Consider the following 24,569-nt stretch of genomic DNA (forward strand, 5'->3'; position numbering starts at 1 on the left):
TGAAGCAGCCATTCAGAAAGGGAAAACCTGAGTTTGAACCAGGAAAGGCAAAAGGAGAAAAGGAGGAGGGGCAGGAAAAGCCAGCTGGTGAGATGGCTCAGCAATTAAGGGCCATGGAACCTGACAAGAGCTCAATCCCTGTGTCCTACGTGACGGAGAGAGAAGAACTGACTCCTCCATGTGGTCCTCTGGCCCCAGCACACTGTAGATATGCACTCCCCTGCACAGTAAACAAACAGACAAATCTCATAAAAATTTTAAATTAAAATGTAAAAGCTGGAATACCACCCACTGGGACAAGGCCTGAGCTAAGTAAGTTTTTAGTTTTGTAACTAAGACCTCTTTTTTTTTTTTTTTTTTTTTTGAGAGAATGCCTATTCACCTGGTGTGGGCGTGTCCCTCTCCACTGATGGGATTAAAACCCCAGCGCCTCTGGCATCCATCACATTGCTCAACCTTGACTGCTGTCCAGAACTTCCCACAAGTGCAGCTGAGGCAGCTGATGGTAGAACCAGACAGACTGAATCCAAAATCTTTCAAGTTCTTAATGTTCTCTCCCTTCACAAAGTGAAACCACCACAAAGCAATTTACCTGGACCACATCAGCTCGGCTGCCCATAGGAAAGACTTCCGTAAGTCAAGCCCTATTATTACACCCCAGCTCTTACTGAGTCTCTACAAAATGTCACCTTCAAAGAGCATGAGCATGGTTCTCACAAGCCAGCAATAGAAAGCATTCCTTACATAAGTATTCCTCTTGGAATTACTGCCCCCAAAACATCCATGCCTATGGATTAAACTGTAGGCTTACTTTGTCCGACAACAATTGCATGCTCCACCCAGCTTCCCCTAGTGCCCTCATTTCCAGGAAGCTCACACTAAATTTAGCTCTCAATTGTGGTCGCTCTCACACAATTCAACATACATATTTCTGCCTTCCGAAGAGCTTCCTCCCCTCCTCACCCCTGCCATGTGTTGCTTTGTTGACAGCCCCACCCCTCGGCCATGATCAAACAGCAGTGGGCGATCATCAAAGAGACCATGGAAAGTCTAGAGAGACAGCAGCAGGGGAGTGTGGAGAGCAATGCCTTTGGGCTTTCTTGTAACCCCTGGCTCATCTTCCAGGGTCAGCTTTGGTGCTGTAAGATACAGTTTCTATTCAGAAACAGAGTAACTCCTGGCTATCCTGGGTATGGGAGAGGCTGAATTGAACAGTGTGTTCTAGTTTGTATTCTGTTGCTATAATGAAACACTGACCAAAGGTAACTTGGGAAAGAAACAGTTTGTTTTATTTTAAAGTTCTAGGTAAAAGTCACTGAGCCTGGAACGGAAATAGAGCTATGGAGCAGTGCTGCTTACTGGCTTGCTCCCATGGCTAGCTCAGCCTACTTTCTTACAGAACCCAGGAGGTGGCACCACCCACAGTGGGCTGGAACCTTCTACATCAATCACTAGAAAAAAAATGCCCGACAGATTGGCCTACAGGCCAATTTGATGGAAACTTTTTCTCTATTGCCTCTTCCCAGATAACCCTAGTTTGTGTCAAGTTGACCAAAACCCAACCAGCACCACATGCTTGTGTAGCTAGGGGGCAGTAAAGGAGGCCCAGTTGGCAGCCTATGAATGGACCACCCAATGCTGCCACCTTTCAGATCATCTAATCCCTTGCCACGCCCTTAGTTTGCCACCTGTGTGCACACCCTGTGAGGGGCATCACTAACCTGACTGGTCTGAGCATTGGACTTTTCCCTAGGTCACATGGCCAGAAAACCCACACACACCCCCAATCCCCAGTACTCCATTGCTTGTCTTCGTTCACTGAGCTGGCCAGCCAGGCAGGTTGACTCCAAGTCTGCCGTGGCAGGTCCTGCTGGCTCCCCGGTGGCATTCTTGCCTATATGCCTGTAGCTCCTGTATCACGGACTCAGAAACAGACAGCAGAACCTCAAGACTGCCATTCAGTAGAAGGAGGGGTATACAGAGCTTGCTCGGCAAGCCTGGAGGTGCCAGGCTAAGTTTACAAAGAGAGAGAATGAGAGAGAGAGAGAGAGAGAACCAAATAGAGAGGAGTTTGTTTCCTCTTTGGCCTCAGGCAGCAGGTACATATGTCCTCTGTCCTTTGCACCAAGTTCTCTCTAGTAGCCACTTTATAGGGTGGCCAGACACCCAGGTCACCAAGGAAGAGAAATCTTCAGTAAGACTCAAGGACTATGAAAGACAGTGAAACTCCAAAAATTAGAAATGAAAGGTTCTAGAACAGTAATTTTCAACATGTGGGTTGTGACCCCTTTGGGAGATTGAACAACCATCGGAAAATACAGATACGTGATAATTTATAATGGCAGCAAATTTTTTGGTTGGGGGCCACCACAACATGAGGAACTAAATGAAAGGGTTTCAGCATTTGGAAGGTTGAGAACCACTGTCCTAGAAGGACAACTACAGAAAGAATGAGGGTCAGAGGTAGGCATCCATGATGGCGCACGCCTTTAATCCCAGCGCTTGGGGGAAAGAGGTAGGCAGATCTCTGAGTCTGAGGCCAGCCTGGTCTACAGAGTGAGCTCTGTGACAGTCAGAAGTACAGAGTAAGACCCTGTGTGTGTATATGAGGATCAGTTGCCTTTTAACATTAAACATACAGATGAAGAGAGAGTTGAATCCAGTAAAGTTAGAAAGGTGGACTCATTTCAAATATACCACAGACCTAGGTTGAAGGTATATTATTAATATTAAATGACCCTGACCAGAATCACAGTGGAGATTCCTCAGAAGTGCTTCTTTTCCTCTTAGCAAAGCTGATTGTAGATCGCCAAGCCACAGAACCTGGGCTTTACAGCTTCTGTCTAATGCAGCTAATGCTTATGGATAATCTTTTTTAAAAAAATAAAGATGTATTTATTTATTTATTATGAATACAGTGTTCTGCCTGCATGCCTTCAGGCCACAAGAGGGCACCAGATCGCATTATGGATGGTTGTGAGCCACCATATGGTTGCTAGGAATGGAAGAGCAGCCAGTGCTTTTAACCGCTGAGCCATCTCTCCAGCCCATGAATAATTTTTTTAAGATTTATTTATTTATTTATTTGTCCATGCAGATGCAAGTATTTGTGTGAATGTACCCGTGGATGCCCAGAAGAGGACATCTGATCCCTGGGACCTCGAGTTACTGACAGTTGTAACTTCAGGGCCACCTGATGTGGGTGCTAGGAAGCAAACTCGGGTTCTCTGGAAGAGCGGGAAGGAAGGACACTAAACCACTGAGCCCTCTCTCCAGACCACTTACAAATAATCTTAAAAAGCAATCTCCTGCAAACATGAATTCTGCCCATACCCAGCAGTAGAGAACTGCATACCAAACCTAGGCAAGAAGACTGCCCCTTTAAAAGGGTTGTCCAGAGAAGACCTCTGGGCTCAGTTGTTGCTTTGATGACATAAACCCCAACTCCCAGTCTTGCAGAATATTTTTAAGAAACCTCTGCCTTCATGGTTGACAGAACGGCACATCAATCCCCACCCCAAGCATGAGGGTTGCTTGGGGAGGAGAGTCAGTTTTCTTTAAGAGGTGTGGTCCCTGGTAGGCGGACCGTGCTCCAGTGAATGGCTGCACACCCATGCACTTACGGACAGCAAGGAGTGATCCATAGAGAGGGGATAGGGAACAGATGGACACGAAGGTATGAGATGGTGGTGAACTGGGAGGAGCCTGGAGGAGTTGGATGGTGCTTATGGGAGGGGGTCCAAACACGACTAAAACACACTGTATGCATGCACGGAATTCTCTAAGAATAAATAAAATGCTATACCTATTTTTTTAAAAAAAATATGAAACCCCCTTAAGGGTTTCTGACTTAAGTGCAGATCCTGCCACTCTGTCTTGCCCCAGGCTAAAAACAACCTGAGCAGCTCGCAGAGGGGCAGTTTACAGCATCTCTTTGGCTCCTGGCAGGATGTGCCTCCTGGGGGAACCTGGGGACATGCGAGGCCCCAATTCTTAACTACTGAAGATTGAAGTGTCCTGCAGAGGATTACGATATCTAGGCAGGCAGGCATCTGATGAGCTGCAATGACAAGCGTGGGGCACAGGCACAGGGGCCTGGAAGAGTGAAGAAATGCTTGCCGAGCAGAGCAGCCTAGCCGAGGCTGGTGTGCAGGACATGGTGCAGCAGAAGGGGACAGGGCGGTTCTCCACAGCCACGGCGCCTGATTAAAGCCAGGCAAACACCTGTACTGTGTAGGCTCTTTCTTTCGAAACAATGCCAGGAAAAATTACGAACCTATTTTCTCCGCCATCAAAGAAGCTGTGTTTGCAAAAACAAACAAACAAAACTCAAACTGCTAATCAAATGGGTACAGCAGTGTCTGGTTCACATTTTATCCACCCTAGCACGTGGTCTCCTCTGTAGGCGCACGCGTCAGTCACGCTTAATCTTTGTTGTATGTGTGCACAGAGGAGGGGAGGAAAAGAAAAGGGGGAGACGAGAGGTGGGGAACACAGCAGCCACCAGATGGATGATATTTTCCTCCATACACAGTTAAAACATACTTTGAGCATGAACCTCAATACTGAGAGAAACGACAGACTGCTTCCAACCAAAGCACTTGGCATTGAAGAAATGGCTCTTAAATCTCCCTTTGCTTCCCCTTAGCCGGACACTTAGCCAGCTAGGTATACACATCAATTTGGGGTTATTTTGAATTTGGAGGGGTGAACTGGGAGCAGGAGTACTCACACAAGGGATGGTCTGAGGGAGGTGGTTGACTCTGGGTCCGAGGGAATTGCAGCCCGGAGTGCTCCTGGCCTGATGAATTTCTCTTCTGGGAGAGCATGGTTGGCTCCCTGAGTTCCAAAGCAGGAAGGGAGGCTTGGCCGGAAACCCAAATGCCAGCCACTTGTGTGTGCACAGTCCCTTCTTCTGGGAGTTCCTTTGCTGTCTCCAGGAAGCCTGGGGATATTCCACTCTCTGTTTGAGAAATGGTGATTTCTCCTTCTGACCTGGTACTGCTGGATGACTGGGGAAGGCTCTCCAAGGCTGAAAGCCAGACAACAACAATTAAAACCCCACTAGTGGCTTTCAACTGTCTTATTATCGCTAGTGGACTCAATTAGAAGGCATGAAGAATTAGTCATTCTAGGAGAAAGGAACTGCAAGAGAAACCACCAGGCTTTTGACCTCACCAATGGTTCTCCTTGGAGGGAGGAATCACCAGTAATGGAGCACCCTGATGCTAACTAAGCCTTAGATGGTCTAGAATTAGAGATTGTTAGATCAGGAAGCTTATCCCTCACCTTCCACAAAGGACCCCAGAATGTCCCAGAATTCAATGCATGCAGAATTCCCAACACTTGACAGCCAGGCAAACCAGAGAGTAACACGTGCAGGACTTCTGAACGCTGCAGCTTCCATTCAGGGGACACAGAACACCTTCACACAATTCCCTTACAGAGCTGAGTGCCCTCAAGGGTAGGAAACCAGGAAGTCACCTTGGATGGCTTCAGCCTCTTCTTTGAGGTCCTCACCAACTCTCAACCTTCCTTCTGTTGATATGAATCGTTTTTTTGTTTGTTTTTGCTTTTGGAGACAGGGTCTCACTACATTGCTTTGGCTGTCCTGGAACTCACTATTTAGACCAGGCTGGCTTTGAACTCACCAAGCTCCACCTGCCTCTGCCTCTTGAGTGCTGGGATCTTTTCTAATTTTAATTTTTGAGGTAGGGTCGTACGAAGCACAGATTGATCTCATACTCAAGGATGACTTTTAACAACTTTTTAAAAAAAGATTTCTTTTTATTTTTAGGCGTGTGTGTGTGTGTGTGTGTGTGTGTGTGTGTGTGTGTGTGCCTATGGTTGCCAGCAGAGCACTGAGTCCCCTGGTACCCGAGTACTGGTTGGGAGCCATCCAATGTGGGCGCTGCAAACTAAAGCTGGGACTCATAGAGAAGTGATTTTACTCAGTGAGCTGTCTCTCCAGCACAAGCTTGAACTTCTGATCCTCCTGCCTCTGCTTCCTGAATGCTGGGATTACACGTGTGGTTTATATGATCTTAGGGACTGAATCCAGGGTGTGGTACCTGGTTGGCAAGGTCCCCAACCCCTCCTTTGTGAAGACTGTCCTGAGCGATTCTTCAACACCTTCCCCCAGGTGAGCACCCGCTACCTACACATCTGCCTTGGGGGGTCCAGCTCACTTCAGGTCCCCTTTCCTCCCATATTAGACATCTTACAGGCTTGCTGCCAGGTGGCTCCTCTCTCAACCCTGTCTCTCGGTTGTGCAAAACCCTCCAGTGAGTCTTCCCACCACACCAAGTAGAAACTTCCTGTCCTGCAAAGTATTCCATCATTGTCCCTGCCCTCCATAGAGCTAGCCATCCTGCCCTGGGCTCTCTAACTCTCCCAGGGAGGACTCGGGCACTGTGAACCCCTCCCTTCTGTCTTTTCTCACACGGGGCACCCCGTCCCTGAGCTGGGGTGCCCACTCACTCAACACACGGACTTGGGCTCTCCTCACTTGGAAATCTGCCACCTGCTCTCCACCTGATGGGCTAATTAGTCTCCGAGCTTCAGTTTCCAAACCTTAAAGCGAGACTAGCACAGCCTCACGGGGCTGCTGGAAAGACTGAGAGAGCCGGCTGGTTGCTGTGTAGATGCGTACCTAATTAGCACTACTTTTCTTTGTCTTCCTTCTTAGGTTGAGCTGTGCTCATAGAACTGTGGCCTCTTTTTGAAGCCCTTCGCTGGAAGTACTAAGCTGCCAACCATGCAAGGAGCAGCAAGAAGCAGTCAAACTCTTATCAACACAAACAAAACCTAGCCACCCTTCCCAACCCCTGAGACATGTGATTGCGTGGCAGGATCCTGGGAGCAGGGAGGTGGTGTGGATTCAGACTGCCGGGGAGCATAGATGTGAAAGGACCCACCAGGATGTTCAACAAATCTGTACCCCCCTCCCCTAGTCTGACTTTCCAAGCATGGCTCTTAGGAGGACTTGCCTGATCCATCCCAATGCAGAACCCCTAAATGGGCACAGTTGCTCTGGATGTGGGGGTGGGGTGGGGAGGGGGCAGAAAATTTGTTTTCTAGGACCGGACATAGAAAAATGAGCATCATGACACACACTCACACAAGGAGCCGCCGTGGGCGGCCAGGGCCGTGGTGATCTCAGGCGAGCGTCCAGCATGTGGAACAGTGGTGATTGCTGGGCTGGAAGACTGGATCCTCCCCTCAGCATTTGTCTCAGGCAGGAAAGAGGGGTTTCCTGAGGCTTCTGAAGAACTGTGGCTCATTCTGGCAGTCTGAGCTGTCACTCCCTTTCTGGAACCTGAATGGTCCTCTTGACTCTGGTAGAAGGGGGCATTTCCTACGTGGGGTTCAGTGCTGTTATTTTCTGTCCAATGGCTCCTTGCAGTGACTGCAATAACAAGCAAATGCACCAGTGAGAACTCAATGGCTTTTGAAAAGTAAACATGGAGAAACTTTGCCGAATGGACCCTTGCAGGTTACTGCCAACTTCACAACTTCTTAAAAACCCCATGTAGTGGGGCTGGAGTGGTGGCTCTGCAGTTAAGAGCACTTGGAGAGAGTACTGGAATCCAGCCCAGCACCCACGTCGAGGGGTTCACAACTCCTAGCTCTATAGCTTCAGGGACTCGGACGCCCTCTTCTAGCCTCTGAGGGTGCCTGCACACACATGCATTGCACATGTACACACGTATTGCACATGCACACACATGCATTGCACATACACACATGTGTACACATACTAATTGGAAATTTAAATCTTTATAACCCCCATTTCTATTTTCCTGATTTGAGACTATTTCTCTTTGTGCTCAGAATCGGAGCCTGTGGAACCATGGAAAATTCTCAGTGGGGAGTGAATAAAGTCATGGCTATCTTTATAAGTCAATGCAAAAATGTCAAGCCATCTGATAAGCAGAGACCGCAGGCAGGCAGAACTATCACTTATATCTAAATATAGCAAACAAGCAAAAAGAACAAGTTATCTTTTAGATTAGTATTGCCCAAAGGATTAAGTGAGAGAAACCCACAACCGTAAAATTAACTTGGTAGCCACTTTAAAATGTGTGTGTGTGTGTGTGAAGTACTTTATTTTATTCAACATATTCAAAATACCATTTCAATATGAACTTGAGATAAGTTTCAATGTAGTGACTACATTTTTGTATTAAATCTTTAAGTCCGGTTAATATTTTTACTGTCCCCCTCTTTATGTGTGTGGGTGTTTTGCCTGCACGTACGTCTGTGTACCACTTTCACATCTGGTTTCCGTGGGGGCTAGAAGAAGGCATTGGATCCCCTGGGACTGGAGTTACAGATGGTTGTGAACCGCCTTGTAGGTGCTGGGACTCAAACCCAGGCCCCTTGGAAAAGCGGCCAATGCTAATAACACCGAGCCATCTCTTCAGCCCCTTACTGGCCACGTTCAATAGTGAGGGGCGTGGCTGCAGCTACACAGCAGTGACCATCGGCTCAGGTATTTGAGGCGGGTTGGGTGGTGAGCACACAAACTGCCCTAGCAGAGATTCCGAGAACTTTCTGAGGGAGTCATTTCCTCTTCCAGCTCCTTCAGAATTGCTGTGTTCATGCCCTGATTCTCCTTTCTGGAGGTGATGATTAACAGAGGCTTCCTGGAGGGGAGGGAAGTCACTAGGGCCCTCCTCTGGGAGCCCAGCCTGACAGGTGAGGCCCATAATAAGCTCCAAGTTGGCTGTAGGAGGGTGTTGCCAGAGGCAGCCACAAAGTCCCAGAGGTTATGAATGGCGGCGACCTATAGGGAATGCTTGCCTCATTCTTCTTGCTCTGCTTCAGAGGCAGCTGGTTTCCCCGGAAAAGCTAAAGAGGCCCAGCGGCATAAGGATGCTTTCTCTGCCCTCTTGATTAACTGGGCACAATAACAAAAGGAAAAAAAAAAAAGGAGTTGCAGTCAGAAGGATATGCCTCTAGGCTAGGAAGCCAGAAGAAAAAAAAAAGATAATTTAGTTCCATTAGAGCCTTAAAAAAGGCAGAGGCCCAGTGACAGCCCCTTCTTAAGATGATAGGAGTGGAAATCCCAGATCCCAAGCAGCTGCAGGAATTCCACTGTAGGGAAAGAGTGGCCACAGGCAGACGACAGAGCACTGCTCACACTGAACCGCGCTATCCCTGCTAGCAGACTAAAGAAAGATGCAAGGACGGAAGAAGGCACGCTATGAATAAACCGCAAAGCTGACAATAGTCCCCTGCAGTGTCCTCGTCCCCTGCAGCGTCCGCAGTAACCCTGCCACGATCAACAGCTAAAAATTCTGAATAAAACAGCTGTTTAAAAAACACTATTCTAAATGCACTTCTGAGCTGGTGAATAAAGAAAGAATCAGAGTAGGATCAGCCAAGACGGAAGCTGACACTTATTTGACATCTCTAACCTTACCCTTCGATGGCCACAGGGCTGCAGGAGGAAGATGGTGTAAACTCTCCAGAAGGCTAAAGGGAAACCACTGTGCAACACTAGAATCAGAAGGACTAGACCCTGAACAAAAGACATAGAAACTAACCCAGAGAGGGACAACGAGGAAACCTGGCCCTTCGATCTTGGTTGAAGAGGAAAGATAAACACAATCACAACCAACATCTATAAGCACAAAGCCAAGTCTTCTGTGGGTGTACAGCACAGATTTCATTCCTTACATGATCCAAACCTCAAGTTGAGGGTGTACTCAAGAGTGGCCTTAAGCCTTATGCATACACTAAAACAGGACTGTATTTTAAAAAGATGGTTTAAAGAGTAATCAACCCACCTCCACATAGCAGTGGATAACGGGAGCTGAGGAGCAACCCTGACCATGCCTCGAGGAACCTGGCAAGACCATGCAAACACTCTCTATACAAACATACAATTTCTATCATTTGCTAATAAAGAAAAGAAACTCTCTAATAAGATGTTGTAGTAAAACAAACAAAAATCACAAATATACCAGAAAATAAGTCATTCATGAACAAAAGTCAGCTAATCAGATAAGATTTCAAATGCTAGAATCATTGAAAAAGATGTGTGTATAAATGGATGTCTGAACTCACTCGCACAAACCCCTGCACAGACACTCAGGTAAGTAAAAGAGGAAAAAAAAAAGGATAAGAGAATGCTAAGAATCAGGTAAAAAAAACAAAAATTATAAACAAAAGTTTAGCAAATTAGAAAAAAGAAGCCAACTGGCACACACCTTTAATCCCAGCACTTGGGAGGCAGAGGCAGGTGGGTCTCTGTGAGTTTCAGACCAGCCTGGTCCATGAAGCGAGTTCCAGGACAGCCAGAGCTACACAGAGAAACACTGTCTTGAAAACCCAAAAATAGAGATAGATAGATAGATAGATAGATAGATAGATAGATAGATAGATAGATAGAAATTAAAAAGAAGCCAAACACATATCTAACTGGAGTTTCATTCTCACATTAATTTTTTATTTTTGTGGGGGTGGGCGGGTGGGTGGATGTCTCTGCAAGTCAGAAGAATACGTAGGATTCCTTGGAGTTACAATCCTAGAGTTACAGGTAGCTGTAAGCTGCCTATTATAGATGCTGGGGACCAAACTCAGGTCCTCTGAAGAGCATCAGTCTCTCTTAACATATGAGCCAAGTCTCCAATCCCTAATTAGAGTTCTAGGAGAAGAGAAGGGAACACCAAAGACATTGTCACGAAGACAATGGCTGAGAGTTTTCCAGAACCAATGAGAAACATAAATCTTTAAGCTAAGGAATTCTAACAAACTCCTAGAGGACGTGTGTGTGTGTGTGTGTGTGTGTGTGTGTGTGTGTGTGTGTAAAGTTTATGTATATTGATATCATAGTGAACCTGCAAAAACCTCAGAAGTTTTTAACTTCAACTCAACCAGAAAAAAAAAAACCAGCAGATTATCTATAAGAAGAAGTACACCAGCCACTACAGCCATGGAAGCCAAAGAAAAGACGGATCAACTTTTGCAGTGTGCTGAGAAAACAGTTGGAACTACATACACAGCAAAGTAATCTTTCAGAAGTATCCTGAGAGAATCGTGTAAAATGATTTTCACTCAAAAGTGAGTTAATTAATCTCCCTCCTGATGAAAAAAGAAATAAAAAGGAGGACATGACTTCTCCTAAGGGGTTGAGGGTTTTTATTATGGCTATGAGGAAGGATACAGGTAGAGGCAGAGACAGCTGGGAGATCCGGCATGAACACGGGCAGACTGAGCTGGGCCATGGGAGGAGAGGGGTTAGGAGGGCAAGAGAGGAGCTGCTCACCAAGATAGGCAGCCTGGGCCAAGAGATAAAAGGACCAGGTAATCAAAAGGGCTGGATTATATAGGGAAGGGCAGCTGGGGGAAGGGCAGTGCAGTCCCTGGGCTGCAGAGTTCTGGGTAAGGGGCAGGGCATGCCAGTCCTAGCCTGTAAGAGGTAGGGACTGAGAGATGCTGGGAGAACCTGGTGGCCAGCTTCATCTTCGATCTGGTAATAGGCATCTCAGCTGTTTGTCCCGGGTTTGTGACCTAACACCTCCACTAAAAGAAATTATAGAGGCTTGATTTCAAACAAGAAAGCAGTCGTCGACACCAGACGCAAGGAAAGGCACGTACAAGGTGAATAAGGGTGTACATCTTAAGAAACAGTGACTTTACTTTTTAAAAGAATGTCATGGGGAGGGGGCTGGAGAGATGGGTCAGTGTTTAAGAGCACTGGCTGCTCTTCCAGAGGTCCTGAGTTCAATTCCCAGCAACCACATGTCATTTTTTTTAAATTAATGGGATTTTTAAAGTAGAACCAATTCTGGCTGACAAGCGTGTGCAGGGCATGGTTAGCATCATCGGTGCCGAAGGGTAACTCCACCACTCCACCCTGGGCAGAATTAGGCTGTGCCGCATCCAGCCTGGTAGACTTAGAAGGACATAAAATTTCCACAGAGAGAAATTAGTGGCATCACTCAAAAACAAAATAGAATAAATAGGTACGGACAAAAGTGTATATGGGATCCACAGGAAGAGCTGAAAGTGGTCAGACAGTTCCACTACAGCTTTGTAAAATCCATTTACTCTTTAAACTATATGTAGACTTATTAAAAATAAAAGCTAATGAGGGACTATTAGGACACGGCGTATCAGCAGCCTCGCCCAGCCTGGAACGATTTTAATATTTGGTTGCCAGTTGGTGGTGACATTTGGGGAGGTTTTGGAGCACAGCCTTGCTGAAGGAAGCGCATTACTGGGGGGGTGGGTGTTCAAAGCTAAAATCCTCTTGCCAGTTTGTTCTCTGCTTTGTGAGCTCTCTGTGTCCTATCCCTGCCACCATGCCTGCTGCCTGCTGCCTGCATGCTTGACCCCACCACTAAGAACGCCAACCTTCTGAACGCAAACCAAAATAAACTCTTTTTTTCTCTACGTCGTCTTAGTCACAGTATTTTAACAGAGCAACAGAAAAGCGACTAATGCATCCGGTGTCTTGATCTAAAGACCCAAAGGCTGGAGACCTGCAGAAGTCATTTTGTAATGACTTTCACTGAACCTTCAAATGTCCCCTCAGTAGGTGGTCTGTAGCCCATAAACACTAAGTTGGTTCCTGAAACTCAGAAGTAGTGACGTAAGTTGGGACCCCAGTGGCATTAATAAAGCTTAAGCATATGAGTGGCTTGTGACTCCATGGTTGAAAGCCTCATGGGATTACTTGAGTTTAGGCTGCTCAAGTCCCCAGATGCCCAATCTCAGTTGGTGCCACCTGTGGACATAACTAGTGGCCCAGGCAAAGAGACGAGGCCAGTGAGCATCTCTCTAGAGCATCCAGAGACAAGAAACACTCTGAGTCTGTACTGCTGCGCCGGGTGGCCTGAGACCTGCTGGCTGTGGTTGGTCTCCACCTCTATCAGCGCTGCCTAAATCAGTAAGAAGTCAGTTAGTGTCTCTTTGTGCCCTGGGCTCTAGCTGTTTCCCACTTAGGATCAGAGGCAGCCTCTGGGAAGCTCAGCCAAAGCCAGTCCATTTGCCTTGCCAGCCTGGCTTTCTTTGTGCCAGAGACAGTCACCCAAATCTCATTCAAGCCCATGACTACGGTCACACCAACCACCCGAGCTGGCGTGTCTGGACTCGGCCATCCTTGAATAAGGAATCCATCCTTCCGGACTCAGCCACCTGCACTCAGTCACGCCAGCACTTCCCCCTGGACCATGAATGGAGACTAACAGTGCTTTGCTGGATGTTTTCCCTCTCAAGTTGACAGCTTCCACTTCTGTAGCATCTTAATGTTCTAAAACATCTGTTTAGGAACCGGCGTTCATGAGGGAAGCTGGCACAGCCTGGAATCGGATTTCCTAATTAGCAGCTGCTTCAGCAGCAGACTCCTCCGAGCCATATCCCCAACCCCCACTGTGTGTGTGTGTGTGTGTGTGTGTGTGTGTGTGTGTGTGTGGTCTTCAGCTAGCCTTGTTCCTAAGCAAGATGGGTCTGTGCCATTTCCTCCGGGAGATCTCACCCCTACCCTCACCATCCGGTCCTACAGAAGGCCAAATGTCACGCGCAGTCTGGTACCAGCTCATGTTTGGGGGCAGAGTGGAAGAATGAGCCCTTTATTTCCCCATCTCTCCAGCTTCGGTCCAACACTGCCACGTGTTAGATGTTTTCACTCGCATTGCCTCATCTGAGGACTGGGACAGTCCTGGCAGGTAAGTGTCATTATTTGGCACATGGGGAAAGTAGGAAGCAAAATGATGAAGTGGTTGGTCCTTTAGTGGCAGACAGGATCTGAACCTAGCTCTCATGTCACATGCCAGCTGATTCCATGAGGTTTCAGGGCATTGGCTGGTAGAGTTGAAGGAAAAAACAAAAACCAAACAAAGCAAAATTCCCCTGGCCTTCAAACCAGGCTTTAACAACGTGGCCGACCTTGTTTCTCCCGAAGAGGAGTGAAATGGTGCCTGCTGCATGGGCTTTGAAACCAGACTCGGTGTGGCAACAGCTGCAGTTAGTCTCTGGAAGGCTGAGCAGGAGGACGTCTACATCAGCTTCCAGCAGAGATGATGCCTGTGGATGCTGGAAGGAACAGCAGTAAAGACAGTGGAGTGGGCACAACGACTGAGTTTCAGGGGAACAAGAAACGTCTGCCTCTCAGATACGAAGTTGGGGTGATGCTGTGACTTCCAGCTGCAAACATCTGGTTAATGCCTAGGATGCTGATGAGGGAGAAGGGCAGCAGACAGGATAAGAAGGTGCAATCGAGGATCAGGGTCCAATTTAAAAGCCTTCAATCTGCCAGGAGGGGCAGAGCCAGTAACTGGGACACAGACATACGGGGAAGACAGGATGGAATCAAAAGCAGTGTCTATGAAGAGGAAGGTGTTGTATGCTGAAGGGGCCACAGGAGGCCCCAGCACCAGTCCTGCAGAAAGTCCATTCAGGTATCTACTGGTCTCGTTGCTAAGGTTAAGGCTCACGAGGAGGGTCTGCAGCAGTACCACCCTCATCCCTAGCCCGAGAACTCCCCATCCCCACCTCCCCTTGGAGCTTTCCCCAGACCCTGAACTTGAAAAGCTCCCTATGAGGTGTGGGTCTGACACCTTGCCTCTAATTATTACAGATTCCAGCAATGGGGTCTCATGCCTATGAGTTTCTTTGTAATTTTAATGGTTTTCCTAAAATTCGACTGCTCACATGGTGAGGAGAGAAAAGTCCTGGGAGTGGGAGCTTGGTTTCTCCCCTCCTTTGATTCCTTTAGTGTGTGGACTGCCACAGACTGAAAGGGAGTAGAACACAGCTCATAAATACTGCCCACAGGACTGAAATTCTGCTTCTACCCTGAGAACCAATTAGGAATCCCACACAGTTCCCTACCCACAAAGCACTTTTTTTATAGGAGAATTTAAGGGCCCTAAATTGTCCTTTTAAATTCCAACAGTCTATGTAGGCAGGCATGAGGGTAATTCTTCCCTCTTTGATGGAAGAGGAAACTGAGGCACGGTATTAAAGTTACCAGCCAGGTTAACAGCAGAGCAAAGCCTAGGTCTTTATGTCCATTCATCTCCGATGAAACCAGTGGGGGTCCAGAAGAGAAGCCCAGTCAGCTACAGTGTGTGGCCAGGTCACTCTCGACACCATTGCTCTATACCGCTCCTTCTGGCCAACGTTGGTTGGGTTGCCATCGACTCCTCCCCCATTCCTCCCCAAAGGTGACCAGGTCCTTTAGGGATCAGAGTAACTAATTAAGTCTTGGCCTCAGATGGCAGGACGGAGGCTCAGGAGGGAGGATTACACATCTAAATCCACTGCCTGGCTAGGGAGCGGCATGTATGGATTCAAAATATCTGCTCTCACACCCGTAGGATGGCTACTATTTAAAAAAGGGAAGAAAGGGAGAGAGGGAGGGAGGGAGGGAGGGGAGGGAGGGAGGGGGAGGGAGGGAGGGAGGGAGGGAGGGAGGGAGGGAGGGAAGGAAGGCAGGCAGGCAGGCAGGCAGGCAGGCAGGCAGGCAGGCAGGCAGGCAGGCAAGGGCCGGTAAGGATGCCACAAACCTGGAGTTCATATGTGCTGCCAGCACGAATGCAAACTGGGTCGGCCAGCATGGAAACAGTATGGCAGCCCCCCGAAAACATAAACACGGAGCTTAAACATGATCCAGCAATCCCTCTTCTGCGTATGTAGCTTACAGGAATGACAGCAGAGAACCCCTGGAACGGTATTCACAGCAGGCAGACGGTGAAAACAACGGGGGTGGGGGGGTGACGGGGTTAACAAGACGGGGTGTGTGCAGACAACACAACAGTGTACAGCTATCAACGGGAGGCAACCCTAAAAACCCACGTGAAAGAAGCCGACACAAAAGGATGAGTACCACGTGCGGCCCTCATGGAGCGCTTGCAATAAAAGCTTCATCGAGATGGGAAGTGGAGCAGAGGTGGCTGGGGCGTGAGGTCAGGGATTACAATTTAAGAGTTTCTGTTTGGGGTGAAAAGTTTCTGGGAATGGGTGGTGGCTGCTGCAACACTTGTGACTGTTGAACGGCACTTAGAAGCGGCTAAAACGGTAACTTTCCTGGTAGGTATATTTAGCCACATTAAAAACCAGAACATATATTTTTACTGAGTACCAGCCATAGGCAAGACTACGAGGGCTGCAAGGATGACTCAAACAGAGACTTGCCTCAAGGGCTGAGCTGTGGAAATAAAACATCTCAGTCCCTCTGGGGTGTGAGAAGCTGCCCAGAGCAGCAGAACCTGTGCCCTGGGAGTTTATGGGGCTGGAAAACCTTCCTTCCACTCAGAACTGTCCTGGGGGGTGGGGGAGCCCCTCAGAGGGGCCTCACAGTCTCCCCTCTCCCAGGAACCCTCCAAACAAGGGGTATTTCGTACCGGATGGTCCGGGGTGGGATATTCTACAGGCTGGCAGGAACCTGGGGGTGGGGGGTGTCAAGCAGGGTAGGGGGTGGGGGTTGTAATCTCTCCAGAAAGGCAGCCACCTACCCTGCTTGGCTACTCCAGGCTGTGTTTTGAACTGTGACTGCGGATGTAATGATTTTGGGTGGAGGACGTTTAGGAGCCAAATGAGTTTGTGTGAACAAAAGACTCAGCCGTCAATGTGGACAGTCCAGGACTCTCGGGGACATTCGCTTCCTTCCTTGTTCTTATCCTAAAAGGAGTAGCCCTTAGAAAAACTGTTCACATTGCAGAGCCTTTAGATGTGAGGTCTGAGGATGACATTCGAAAAGAAAAAAACCAGTCCCTTGGGATGGGCTCCAGTTACTGAAGTGTCAAATTGACAATGCGTACCACCCCTTGCCTATAAGAGACAGTCTCTGTCAGCAGTTCATAGTGGCCCTTCCTCTCCGGAAGAGGCAGGTCTGAAGGTCTGAGCTCAGCCAGGACAAGGGAGTCCCAAGACTGGGGTAAGCCTCCCAGAACCAGAGCTGGTCAGGAGGGGGCCCTGAGGACCACTATAGGGGGAAGAAGCCTACCCAGGCAGGAGGAAAGGCTAAAAAACCCTGATCAGGATCTCTGCTTTAAAAGTAACTCACAGACAGGGCTTTTCTTTCCTTTTCTTTTTTTTCTTTTTGCCCTTGAGGCAAAGTCTCAGGGTCAAGGGTCAGAAGATCCCTACTCAGCTGAATAAGTATACACAAAAGCTTTCTGCAATGGGTAGTCTACCTTACTTTTTTTTTTTTTATTTTTTTGGTTGTGGGTGAGGACATACCTAACCTTGAAGCCTGTCTTTTCTTTGCCTCTCTCATCCTTTGAAAAACAAATAAAAAAAGGCTGCAGAGGAGGCTCCTCAGGCAAGGGGGCCTCTGGAAGGAACTGACACTGGGAGCCTGTGCCACGCCTGGCCAGCGCTGAGGAGGGCACAGGGCGAGAGCAGGCTCCAGCCCCTGTGTGCTCTCAGTGCTTGCTCACACCCAGAGAGGAAGCTGTGGCAGGGCTCCACCAAAGGAGACCTGCCAGGTTAGCGGAACAATACAGCAAGGAAAAACATCCTGGCTCCGAGGAGGAAGAGGGGGAGAGGAGGCTGAGAAAGGGCAGGAAGAAACCGCCTGGGCCTGCGGGTGTGAGTCGGACCCGTGACTCCGGCTTCAAACATTTCCACAGCCCTGCAGTAGATTTTTATAAGTTCTGCAGATAATTTATTCCTAGACTTCTGTGAAGTGGCCCTGGCCTCAAGGGAATCATAGAAATATAATTTGTTTACACCTGTTGGAAAATGTATATGGCGGGAAGAGGGGACCAGGGTCACTGGTGCTCCCTGGGTGTGAGACCAATCAAAGAGTGCCAAGCTTTTTTTTTTTTTCTTCTTGAGACATGGTCTTTCTGGCTCTTCCTGGAACTTCACTATGTAGACCAGGCTGGCCTTGAACTCACAGAGACCCTCCTGCCAAGTGTTGGGATTAAATGCATGCACCACCATGCACAGCTTACTAGGAAGTTTCTTTCAACGGTGTTCACTTCCTTCACACAGGCTTCCCCCAGGTGGGCTCCTAGGGTGACTCACTGAGGACACCAGACGGGTTTTATAGCCCAAAGGAGACCACTATCTCTTGCTGCCCTATGCAGCCCACAGCCGAGAGGAGCCTCAGGGTTCTGCTGGGCCTTGGGAGGAAGGGAGGATGTCAGCTAGGAGAGGGAAGAGTTGGCGGTGACGACTGGCAGAGGAAAGAAGAGCAGAAATGACGGGAGGAAAAGCAGCGTGGACGGGAGATGAGGGGGCATCGAAAGCAAAAGGCGAGCAGGGGAGAAAGGGTGTCACCTTGTAACTGCTACCTGCGGGTTCAACACGTGACCTCATCTGCAGACCGCTGAAGGAACAGGACGGAGCCACTGAGAGGAGCAGGCACCTCTAAGAATTGTCCACTCAGAGGAGGCAGGTGGAGCCCAGCTGGCCTCCCATCCTACCTCTGTCTACAGAGACTTCTCTGCCTAGCATGTCTCTTTCCTCCAGCCTTCTAGCAAAACCTGGTTGTATCTTAGAACCAGTTCAAGAACTAACCAGCTCTCCCTGCCCTCGGGTCCCCCAAGAGACAACACCAGCCATGTCCAGGAAGGAAACGCTCCCTTAGGATCCCAGGTTTGCTTGGTGAGACAATTTTTGTCTACTTGACCACACACTTACTTTCTGGTCACATTCCTATGTCTCTTTTGAGAGCCTAGCTCACGGGAGGTTCTGTCTAAAGAACCCCTGGGGTGAGCAGGAGGCTAAGAGTCGAGGGAGTATCTATCTGGGAGGGAAAGAAGGGATAGGAGGACTGGTCACAGCAAGCCAACCAGAGACACGTGGAAGGACAGAGAGACAGTTTACAAAAGTCACTGCCATTGACAGCGAATGCCATGCCTTGCTCCTCTTCCCCCTAGCTTTCTCCCCATCCTCTCTCATGAAGCCCCACCTTAGACTAGACTAATGGTCCACTGTACAGCGTGAGGAATCAACATAGTGTGTACATGCTTACCAGGCACGTCTGTGTGGCTTTATTTCACGCCTACAACCATGAAATCAACAGGACTGGTTGTTATCTCTGTGTTACAGATGTGGAGGCAAATCCAGAGCCAAGGCCACGGCCAGGGTCTTTGCATGATGACTGAAATCATTCACTATGCTATGGGTGCCTTCACTGTCACAGTCGTTAAGCAGGAGAGACATTAATAGCCCCATCTTTAACATAACTCTTAGACACTAGGAAGCAGCCCTACCACACAGCTACAAGTAGAAGGGGCTAATACCAAAAGTCCTTCAACCACACCAGAGCTCCTGAGCCACTGCTGGATTCTCGTGGCCATAACTCTACCAGACAGCAGCACTCTATGACCACAAGGCAAGACTATACTAGAAATAATTAACCAATTATTAAATAATAAAATAATAATTAACTAATAAACCACCACCCTCACCTACGAAAGTATGAACCTCTTCAAAGATGTCTCATCGGGACAACACTTCCTCCATGGATGCTGTTCTTGCTCAAACTGTTTTCTAAAATCTGCTAATGTTTATTATGTGCACATGCTCACACAGACATACCCATATACACACATACTTAAAAAGAAACCTTTTGTTTAAAGGACCCCCAGAGGTTCTGACCTGAGGAGAACGCTCGCGGCGCACAGGGGTGCAAACCTACTCTTCTTACTTTGTGGTCACACCTTTTGTCACCTGCGTCCTATCACGAGCATTTTGAATGGGATCATCGGGTCTCAGACGGTCACAGGCCAGGGTGGCCACGTTGAGCTCTTCTGACTTTCAATCTGGCTCGTGTTGCTCGGTTTAAAGCTAAGGGTGGCTAAGACAGCAGGGTTCCGGCATGGAGCAAGGCCAGGTAACCCTTGCTCTTAGAACTGGTACCCTGTCCAATAAGACACCCAGAGGACGAATGTGTGCATGGCAGGGTGTTATGAACACAGTAATGACACTGTTTGTGTTTTGTTTAGTTTTTAATCCAGCCTGACATAAACCTAAACACATCTTGGAAAAGGAGATTTCCAAAGAACAGCCTCCATCAGGCTGGCGGGAGGGTCCAGCTTACCTGTAGGAAGTACCACCCATGGGCAGGTGGTCCTGGGTTCTATAAGAAAGCAGGCTGAGCAAGCCCAGAGGAGCCAGCCAGTGAGCAGCATCCCTCCATGACCTCTGAGTCAGTTCCTGTCTCCAGTTCCTGTCCTGACTTCCCTCAGTGACGGATCATAAGCCGTAAAGTGAAACAGAGTCCTTTCTCTCCAGTTGGTTTAGATCCCCACAACAGAAACTAAACAGGTGCCCGGTGCAAACGGTCTGAGTTTCAGCAGTAGATGCATTGGCGGTATTTAGAGTGTTTCCTGGCTGCCAGCTGTGGGCTTTACAGGGTAGCCAGCCCCATACTCCCTGGGGAGGACTCTTTTGACTGTCCAACTTAACCGATGAGAAAACAAGGGCACTAAGAGACTAAACACCTACCAAAGTACCATAGCTGGTAACTGGCCATGATAGGGCTTGAACCCCAACTTCAGTCTGTGTCAGTAAAGACAGAAGGGCTCTAGCCACACACTGGCAAGACACGATCCCCCCCCAAAAGTCTTACCCCATGGAAACAATAAAGGTCATGGTGGCCCCAGAGGCTCTAAGAATGAAACCCATTCCCCATGGGAAGCTATTCTATCACCTCTCAGGGAGAGAAAACAGTGGCTTTTAACTTTGCTTAACTAGTCACCCCTTGCCCAAGGGTCACCCCTCCAGGTGACAACCCAGCATTTTTCTCCTGGGTGCTTTCTTCTCCTGCCTGAAACCTATATGCCTCTAAGGATGGAGGTGGCTGGATGCCCTGAAGAGCAGAGTCTCTATCCATCTACTCCTTGGCCTTTACCTCCCAACTTACCAGAAACATGGAGGAGAAACATGTACGCTTACCACAGCCACCATTCCACCTTTGGAAGCCCCACTCCTTCCTCATGTAGAAAGGGCATTTCTGAGTAAGATCAGAGCCCTTTCCATGCCTCCCCCCCAATGCCAACAGCCCCAGGAGGGAGAAACATGGCGTCTCGCCCAACTGCCATGCTGTCTCACCCGCATGCTTTCTTCAAAAACTGTACATGGTAAGGGGGTAACAATACTATCACGTTCAAGTACCCCAGAGCTAAAACATAAGGCAGAGAGAATGTGTCTGTTTTTAGCAGCCTCTGTAAACTTAGCAGATGGTCTCTGAGCTCCCCATGGGATTTGGTAGCCACAGCCCTACAGCATGTGGTACAGCCCCTGCTACAGTCCCTCTAGGGCACTCAGAAGGAAATGTGACCTTCCAGTTTTCCTGGCCCTTCAGGGTCCAATCCCCACAGCCAGCCAAGGTGCCTTCCTTCTGATCCTAAGGCAGACGAGCTTGGTCCTGAATTGTGGCATTTGCAATGGCCGTCCCTTCTGCTAGGAAAGATCTTTCTGTTATAGGCAGGGAGGGGACACCTTGTGCCAAGCCTCCAAGACAGGAGGAAATTCAGCATCTCTACACACACTGACTCTCACTCACCGACTACTGGCTGTGGTGGTTGCTCCTCTGTGATCCCAGTACTTGGGAGGCTAAGGGATTGGGATCTCAAGTTCGAGGCCAGTCTGGGCTACAAGGTGGAACCCTGCCTCAAAAAAACAAAGCAAAACCAAAACACTGCCTGCTTTGAGTAGCAAGTGGGATTAGAGTCCACAGGGGCGGTAGGGTCGGCCCTGCAGAGCTCTTAGAGGTTTGAAGGTAAGAACAGAGTGACCTGAATCACATCTTAAGATTACGGTGGCTTTCCTGAGCATCAGTTAGTGGGACGGAACGGATGGGATGAACAGAAGATGTAGAGGGCAGATTCCTGGTGTATTCTGGGAACAAAACCAGACTGAATTGTTCTCCACTAAGGGATGTAGAGGTGAGGGACAGAAACAAGCGGAGGGTGACATTCAGGCTTCCGGGCTAAGTGTGCGGATGCTGCGCTCTGCCCCTGATGGGAAGAACTGGGGCTCGATGGCAGGTATGGAGGGGGAAATCAAGAGATGCAGGATGTCTCTGATTTTCTTTCTCCATTTCCCTGACCACTTTTGCCACAAGGATGCCACATGTGATGCCACCTATGCTCGCCATTCTGCGCACAGGCGTCTGCACCTTGTCCTCTACCCAGTCCCCACTACCAACAGAGTGGCATTCTTCAGCCTCCATCTTCCCGCTCACCCTGCACTCATGAGCCTGGATGGACCGGGGGAAAGGATGCGTCCAGTAGAAATGCACTAACTTACTCTCTCTCACAAGTACACTGACAGGCTGCCGGGCTTCATGGCTAAACCGAGTACTGTATTCAAGTGTTCTTCCAATTCACAGCTAGCCTTCAAACCACCCCACCTCCCACTGTGCCTCCACGCCCTAGCTGGCGCCTAGGCACCGCCTCTCCCTCTTGTCATCTAGACTGGATGCTCTCCACCCAGGCAGGGCTAGTTTCCTCTTCCCATATGGCTTCAACAACTGCCCCTCCGGGGCTGAACCTGACCATGGCCTCCCTAGCTCAGGCTCCCATTATCAAAGGACTGCAGAATTCTTCCACAGGAACCTGCAGAGGGTCTTTACAATCAAGAGCTGCAGAAGGAGATACTACCTTAAGAGCAGGGCGACTCCTCTCCTTAGCTTCCCCTTCCCTTCCCTCCCCTTCTCTCAGCATCTTCTTAGCTGGCAGCCTCAGACCCTCCTGTGGTCCCCTAAAAGGCCTTTGAGGCCTCTCCCCGCCAATTCTCACAGCCCCTACTCCAACTCATGCCCTGTTTCTAGTCTTTTCCTCCAAACGCATGGATTTAATACTTGTTGTTAGCCTTCCACAAGTTCCAGAATACCTTCTGGGCTGGAGTGAAGGCAGATCTGCCAGGGTTCATCCACCAGATCCCCACAACAGACACAAATGAGCGTGAACACACACAAGACACCACACTCTCCTTGGGGGCCACGAGGGGCTTTATGTGGACAGGACAAGATAAATAACAGGATTCTAAGGCCCACTGTGAGGGGCCACAGTCCCCTTTCCAGGCTATGTTCAATGACTAATTAGTCTCAATCCCAATTCACGTCCCCACATCTTCTCCTCTAGCCCTTTTGGCTGTTAATCATATCTATGCAAAAAGACTTGAGTTAACGGGACCAGTCTGACAGCTGTCAATATATGAAGAGATAAAGAAAATGTGGTATATAAACTTTGATTCAGCCACCAAGAATGAAATTATGCCAGGGAAATGGATGGAACTGGAGATCACATAGAGTGAAATAAGCCAGACTCAGAAAGACAAAGACCATGTGTTTTCTTTCATGTGTGCATACCTATGCACTTGCATACACAGACACCACACAGACAGACACACAGACACACACACACACACAGACATACACAAACACAGAGACACACAGACACACACACAGACATTGACACACAGACATACACAGACACAGACATACACAGACACAGAGACACACATACACACACATACACACACAGACATCGACACACAGACACACAGACACACACACATACACACACAGACGTTGACACACAGATACACACATACAGACAGACAGACAGACACACACAATAAAGGGCATGAAAACAGAATGAGGACTAGCTGAGGGTAGAAAGGGGACCAGTGGGAGGGGAACAAGAGGGTAACATGAGCAATGTATAATAACATACATGTATGAAAACGTCACAGTGAAACCCATTATTTTGTATGCTAACTAATAATAAGGGCAAAAGTATAAACAAAAGAAGAAAGCAGTCTTGAGCTTGTCAACATGTGGGCTTCCGCCAATGCCAAAGGCCGCTCCACAACTCTGTCTATCCGCATCCAACCAACCTTCCAAAGCTCAACCCACGCACTCCTTCCTCATGAGGCCTCCCTTGCCCTGCAGCCTCTCCAGTCTCCACCTCCTCATCACAGCCTCCTCTCTCCTGATCACTCTTTTGGTCGGCACCACCTTGGAGCTTTCTGAGGTTGGGCATCATTACTATACTTTAACAGCCGTGCTCCAGCAAGATCATCCCGGGGGTGGGGGTGTAAATGTGCCTACAACCTTCATACCACCTGACACAGCTCTCCACACATAGTAAGGCTTCAGTAAATATTTTCTGATTTATAAACCAATCGAATAAGACATGGATTGTTCGCTCTCGCCTTTTCATAAGATTGGGGACCATGATTAGAATGAGGTGGCAATCAAGATGTTGACAACCTGCAGAGGAGAGGTTTTTAATATAAAATTAGTTATTTATGGTGTTTTGTTTCAGGGTGTGTGTGTGTGTGTGTGTCTGTGTGTGTGTGTGTGTGTGTGTGTATGAGATCAGAGGCATCAGATCTTCTGGAGCTAGAGTTACGTATAGATAGTTGTGAGGTTGCCCAGTGAGGTTTTGGGAACTGAACTCAGGTATGCACTCTGAACCACTGAGCCATTCTCCAGCCCTGAGAGGTAGATGTTAGATGTTAGGATTATTTTTATGAGGGGAGACATCTGTCACACTCTGACAAGGAGGGGAGAAAAGACAGGACAGGAATCTCTTTGTTTATGTCTACGGGAAAATGGAAAGTGAGTGGCCAGAGGGGGCAGCGAC

At 48.5% G+C, this 24,569-nt stretch overlaps 1 protein-coding gene across 3 annotated transcripts in view; it reads right to left on the minus strand.

Moving 5' to 3' along the window:
* The window catches only part of Heg1 (heart development protein with EGF like domains 1), a 79,391-nt gene that overhangs the window by 49,949 nt on the left and 4,873 nt on the right, over window positions 1-24,569 (minus strand). For 2 of the 3 annotated variants that reach the window (XM_038345483.1, XM_038345482.1), the window contains exons 2-3: window positions 7,121-7,408; window positions 4,733-5,032 (exon numbers count right to left, since the gene is read on the minus strand). In XM_038345483.1, coding sequence (XP_038201411.1) covers window positions 4,733-5,032; window positions 7,121-7,408 — 588 coding nt within the window. The remainder of the gene's footprint in view (window positions 1-4,732; window positions 5,033-7,120; window positions 7,409-24,569) is intronic. The other variant, XM_038345484.1, reaches the window with a different exon arrangement.

The sequence above is a fragment of the Arvicola amphibius genome, chromosome 10 (genome assembly GCF_903992535.2).
Source record: "Arvicola amphibius chromosome 10, mArvAmp1.2, whole genome shotgun sequence".
NCBI lineage: Eukaryota > Metazoa > Chordata > Mammalia > Rodentia > Cricetidae > Arvicola > Arvicola amphibius.